General features: G+C 41.0%; 1 protein-coding gene across 1 annotated transcript; it reads left to right on the top strand.

The window, feature by feature from the left end:
* Positions 1 to 248: 248 nt before the first annotated feature.
* LOC111974959 (dickkopf-related protein 4) lies at positions 249 to 4775 on the top strand. Its single transcript, XM_024003058.2, has 4 exons — positions 249 to 419; positions 545 to 670; positions 3401 to 3482; positions 3593 to 4775. The coding sequence occupies exons 1-4, from the start codon at positions 285 to 287 to the stop codon at positions 3898 to 3900; spliced, it is 651 nt and encodes a 216-aa protein (XP_023858826.1). The 5' UTR covers positions 249 to 284; the 3' UTR covers positions 3901 to 4775.
* Positions 4776 to 6000: the final 1225 nt, after the last annotated feature.

Here is a 6000-nt window from a genome sequence, read left to right as displayed (position 1 = left end):
ACCATATGTTCCGGTCGGTCAGGATGTAGCTCTCATCCATGTCGACTGATGCGGTTTGTTCAAAGAATATTTCTTATTTATTAAAAATACGTTTCAAAGAGCCTCTGTGTGTTGGGAGGAGGGATTGGTGTGGGTTTTGGTGTGCAATGAAAGAAGTAGAAGCTTTACAATGTGCGGGTGGGCCGGTGTAGGGTTATAAGTACCAGGATATACCTGCTCTGCTCAGAGAAAAGTGGGTTCGCCTTCTGTATTAGAGATTTTGCTATTTACAACGGCTGGATATTATGTGTCATTTTGTTTGGTCAACAATGTGGACACCTACGATCGCGTTGCTTTTCATGTGTTCTCATTGTTTTGTGCGCAGCCTCGACTCCAACCAAATCCGATCCTCTAAAGAAGCGATGGATCTATTGGAACAGGTGAGAGCRCCTGCAGTGGAGTGACCAGTGATGCTTAGGCTACGTTTTGCAGCTGTGTGGATTCAAGTGATTCAAGTGTCTTTTTTTCAGATTGAATTAGGCCAATGCTTTTCTTCGTAATACAGGTGGACCCGCACAATGGAACGATGGGTGTACAGAATAATGTGAACACACGTCGCAGGGCAGATACATCTTCTACTCGCCATCACACCAGGCCATCTTGTCCTGATCAAGAATGCAATCCGTCAACGGTGAGTGCTGTAGTGTGTGTGTGAGAGAGAGATAAGAAAGAAGGGATCTGAGACTGTTATCACTGCGTAGTCAAATTAATTCTTAAATAATAGAATATGTTTCTAAACACTTCTACATAAATGTGGATACTACCATGATTACTGGTAGTCCTGAATGAATCGTGAGTAATGATAAGTGAGCAAGTTATAGAGGCATAAATATCATACCACCCCAAAAAAGGATAACTCACAAGCTTGATGTAATAGTTGCAAGCTAGTAATATGGGACCACATACTATCTTTTGAATACTGCAATACACAAAGGTGAATTTGTCCCTATACTTTTGGTACCCTAAAATGAATATGTACAAAAACTATTTGTAATTTCTAAATGGTTCACCAGATATGGATGAAAATACCCTCAAATGAAAGCTGACAGTCTGCACTTTAACATCAWAACTATTGTATCATTTCAAAAGGGCTGGAGCACAGAGCCACAACAACAACAAAACATTTCATTAGCTAGTTTTCCTTCCAAGCTTTTTATGCGAGTAAAGAACATGTCGGATATAACATTTGATGACATGCCTGATGGAAAAATAACATTTACGCTAGACAATGAGTCCTTTTTGTGTCAGTGAAATAAATTATGCCGGAAATGTTTGTGGAAATGATTTTATGTGCAAATATTGATATAATAACCATCATATCGAAGTAAACTTGGAGTCACATGATGACATGTGGTCCYCCCACTACGACTCGTCGGGAAAGCGTGCAGTTTATTAGGCTACAGATGAAAAGTTATGATGAAATTCACAGGGTGGTGAAAGTGCAAGGTGATGAGCTTGATGCTCTATTCCAATAAATAACAAGGGTGTTATTCTGGTAACATTTTTTATTTTATATATTTTTTATATAAGCTATATTTAATTGGGCAAGTCAGTTAAGAACAAATTCTTATTTACAATGACGGCCTAATAACAGTGGGTTAACTGCCTTGTTCAGGGGCAAAACAACAGATTTGACCTTGTCAGCTCAGGGATACAATCAGGTAACCTTTCGGTTACTGGCACAACGCTCTAACCACTAGGCTACCTGCCGCCCCATGATGATCATTGATGCTTGGCTGCCATTCGACAAATAAAAAGAATCAGCTCTTTTGTCCATAATAATCTCATCATGTAGTCAATACGTGTATCTGCGCGCTGTTGGCTAGAGCGCACGTGCCAATACCAGAGTTGGCACACTCGCTATATGACATCATTTTTTTATGAGGAAACCATCAGTACAGTCGAAGATGCAATGGAAACTCCTTTAACTTGTATTTTTAATTCGGTACATGGGATTTTAACCGCAAAAGGTCTTTATATGCGCMCTACGTCATCACGCACAGCCTTTTAGCAGGAACAAGTCAATTTGATGGGAGAACATCTCTGTAGGGAAAATTAGCATATTGTTTTTATGCAGATTTTAGAATATTCACATGAAAATCTGTCACCAATTGGATGGAAACCTAGCTACTGTCCCAATACTTTTGGAGCTCACTGTTTATGGTGTGACCTTATGTGCCAAATGACCTCTTAATTAATAACAGAAAGCGGCAATCTGCAGTTGAAAGAGAAATGTAACTACTCTCAAATTCATAGACTAAGCTATATGCAAGTACTGACATCCATGAGATGAAAATTCTCTCTAAATATATAAATATATAGAGAGAGAGAATTTATCTCAWGGATGTCAGTACTTGCATATAGCTTTGTCTATGAATTTGAGAGTAGTTACATTTGAGAGTAGTTACAAAATATCATCTGAATCTCTCTACATTTAAAATTTTAGGTCAGGCCTCTTTTGCTCCCCAATTTCGTGGTATCCAATTGGTAGTTACAGTCTCTCCCATCACTGCAACTCCCGTATGGACTCGGGAGAGGCGAAGGTCAAGAGCTATGCGTCCTCCAAAACACGACCCCGCCAAGCCGCAATGCTTCTTGACACACTGCCCACTTAACATCGAAGCCAGCCCACCAATGTGTCAGAGGTAACACCATACAGCTGGCAACCGAAGTCAGCGTTTATGCGCCCGGCCACCACAAGGAGTCGCTAGAGCGCGATGGGACAAGGACATCCCAKCCGGCCAAACCCTCCCCTATCTCGGACGACGCTGGGTCAATTGTGCACCGCCTCATGGGTCTCCCGGTGGCGGCCGGTTGCAACACAGCCCGGGATTGAACCTGGATCTGTAGTGACTGCTATGCAGTGCCTTAGACCGCTGCGCCAAATTTATAGTTTTAACCATGTTGAGGCTTCACAGTGTTTGTTAACAATTACATTGTTTACAAACAATAGAATAAATAAAACAAGCTTACATGTTGGGTTCTGATGGGGTATGACATTTGAATTAAATTCAGGACGCATTATGTTATATTCTTCAAGCACAGGAGGTTGGTGGCACCTTAATTGGGGAAGACGGGTTTGTGGTAATGGCTGGAGTGGAACTAGTGGAATGGTATCAAACACATGGTTTCTATGTGTTTGATGCCATTCCATTAGCGCCGTTCCAGCTATTATTATGAGCCGTCCTCCCCTCAGCAGCCTCCACTGACTTCAAGAATAAATGACTATATCATGAATTCAAAAGTCCAAAATGTACCAATCACAGATTGCCCTTTTAAACTGAAATGCTAACATTACATACTTTAATTGTGCTGCTGACTGTCATGTGTAAGTGGTAATGTAGTTCCTATATCTACACAGAGAATTACCTGCAATGGATCTCAGAAAAAGAACCAGAGTAAAGAAATACTTGCTCATGATGATGACGACAACAAAAGGAAAGGTAAGAAAGCTTGGAAAARGATAGCCTGGTCCCAAACTGTTTGTGCTGCCTCCAACTCTTGCAGCTCTGCATATCTGAGTGTGGTATTAACTGTCCTGTTCCCTTTCCAGTTGCAGTGATGGCCACATGCGTGCGCTCTGGAGACTGTGAGGCAGGACTGTGCTGCGTCCGCTATTTAAAAGAGAAGAAATGTCAACGCATCCCAAAGGAGGGAGAGATCTGCCTCCTGCGAGGAGGACGCTCTAAACAGCGGAGAAATCTTGACCTTGACCGCTGCAACTGTGCAGTCGGGCTAACCTGTCGTGCCCAGGCTGAAAGCCCCAAAAACCAAGGAGTTTGTATCCCCAGACTGAGAGAGAACAGGAGGAGTACAAGACACTCAGGCAAGAGGCGTAATGCCGAGAGAAGATGTGGATGACTTAAGCCTTTCTTTCACTCAAAACTTTTGACTCAATAATCTACTTTTCTGCCAWTCTTTGTTTTAAATGTTAAAGGCTAAATGCAAGTTAGGCTTTTGTAAATGTATATTTAATTCCATACATGCTCCGGTGGTCTACACTTTGTTTTTATTTGAGCCCCTCACCTAATCTTATTCATCTTTAACAGACAAATCCGCACATTTCATAACTTCCTTGAGTTTAATGGCATCTGGTACCATCTCTCAAATGGTCCAGACCTCATCATCACAATGTCCACTAGTGCCATCTACTGGTACTGGATGAAGATTATAAGCAACAAATTGACAATATTTGAAAAGGGTCCGAGGCTAGGGTTTTGTAGCCTGGAATCCACACTGACCGTTTCAATATTGTTTCATGTCATTGATTCAGTCTGGACCTGCTCCAAGAGGGACTCTTGGGCCTAAATAGAAAATAGCCAGTCCAGTCAGTGACCGATCAGAATCTAAAAGTGGGTTTAACACAAAACCCCATGTGGCAAAATGCTGCACTTTAAAGGCCAGGTAGCACATAATGGGCCTTGTCATATATTGATGTAGTTGGTGCTGTATATTAACTAATATAACTGAGTTCTAACTAGAACAAAATCTTTGTTAGTTTACAATTATACAACTTTTGTTCCCGCATATAAAAACCACGAAGACTGCCGGAAAGGCCCGAACGCAAGATCGTAATTTCTATGACTCACACGGTGAAGAACATAACATTTTATAGCTTGTAGCCTACTGTTCATGGAGAACTGGTGTGCATGAGTGGCACTTCACTTTTTAGTATGGAAAACAGCTGTGACATTATTGATCCTAAGATCAAAATGTTATTTGTGTAATGAAAATGAATTGTGAAATAAAAAATAAACTGCAATTTCCTCAAATGATTGTGATTGTGCTTTCAATATAACCTTSAATGGTACAGCTATAAGATAGCTTTGGAAAATCATATTTATTTTAATCGAATTGGATGATATTTGGATGAAACCAGTTAAAAGTAGGTTGACCGAAATATAAAATAATTACAGTAGTTAGCACATTGATAAAGTTTGATCATAAAGTTGCAGGTCCCCTCTCCCCTAGTTGAGGGAGTTTTGATAACTGGTCGTGGGATTTGCTAGTAACAGCATTGAGCCACCATCAGTTGATTCTTCTAAAAATGTAAATTCTCAAAACGCTGGGTGCTGAAATTCATACAACCATTGACTTTTTCCTCATTGCTCTTACTACATAAGGTGAGATTCAATTGGGTCCGTGCTATCCGGAATCCTTGCGACGTCCCTACCCTAAACCCTTCGCCTTACCCTAATCTTAACACTAACCATAACCCTAACCATAACCAATGAAAATGTCAACTTCAATGGGGTAGGGGCGTCCCAACGATCCCGGATAGCACGGAGCCAATTGAATCTCAGTTTACGTAGTACGAGCAAAAAGGAAAAAGTCAGGTGTTGTGTTTGCTAAAAGTTTTTATTAAAAGTATGAATTTCAGCACCCTGCGGAAGGACCGTAGTTGTACAAGACAAACATAGTACCGGTAAGCGTTTTCAGAATTTACATTTTTAGAAGATTCGACTGATGGCTCAATGTTGCTAGCGAATCCCGCGACCCGTTATCAAAACTCAACTCCGCCTCGATGTAAGAGAACAAAGTTTAGTGTTAATCAGCTATCGCTGTGTTCACATGCTTGCCCGAACTAGGAAACTCTRAAATTTCCGACTTGTTAACTGGTTGTAGTTACACACATGCCATGTTCAACCAGTTAGCAAATTTGAAATGTCTGAGTTTCCTAGTTCCGACTAACACGTGAACACGGCATCAAACACTGGGATTCAGGAACCAGGCGATACCAAGGATTTACTTCTAGCTTTATGCAACGTCACATGAAGCCGGAAATGTTATGCACCAATGGTTGTGTCTTATCATCTTAACTAATTTAAATATGTACCGCCTTAAAACCGTCATCATGTGCACCTATGCCTTTGTTTATAAACGGGAAACTAGCTTCTAGAGAGAAGCAGGTTGAGGTTTCCATGGTTAGAGTAGCGCAGAAGTTGTCATAAGCTGAGGCAG

This window comes from Salvelinus sp. IW2-2015, linkage group LG15 (genome assembly GCF_002910315.2).
Source record: "Salvelinus sp. IW2-2015 linkage group LG15, ASM291031v2, whole genome shotgun sequence".
NCBI lineage: Eukaryota > Metazoa > Chordata > Actinopteri > Salmoniformes > Salmonidae > Salvelinus > Salvelinus sp. IW2-2015.
The sequence above is the reverse complement of the archived record's forward strand: the minus strand, read 5'-3'. Positions and strand labels throughout refer to the sequence as shown.

Excerpts from the sequence above, each read along its gene's own strand:
- LOC111974959 (XM_024003058.2), top strand. The coding sequence starts at position 285 with ATGTGTCATTTTGTTTGGTCAACAATGTGGACACCTACGATCGCGTTG. Across the intron at positions 671-3,400 it reads AAGAATGCAATCCGTCAACG|AGAATTACCTGCAATGGATC; the intron begins GTGAGTGCTGTA and ends ATATCTACACAG. Across the intron at positions 3,483-3,592 it reads TGACGACAACAAAAGGAAAG|TTGCAGTGATGGCCACATGC; the intron begins GTAAGAAAGCTT and ends TTCCCTTTCCAG.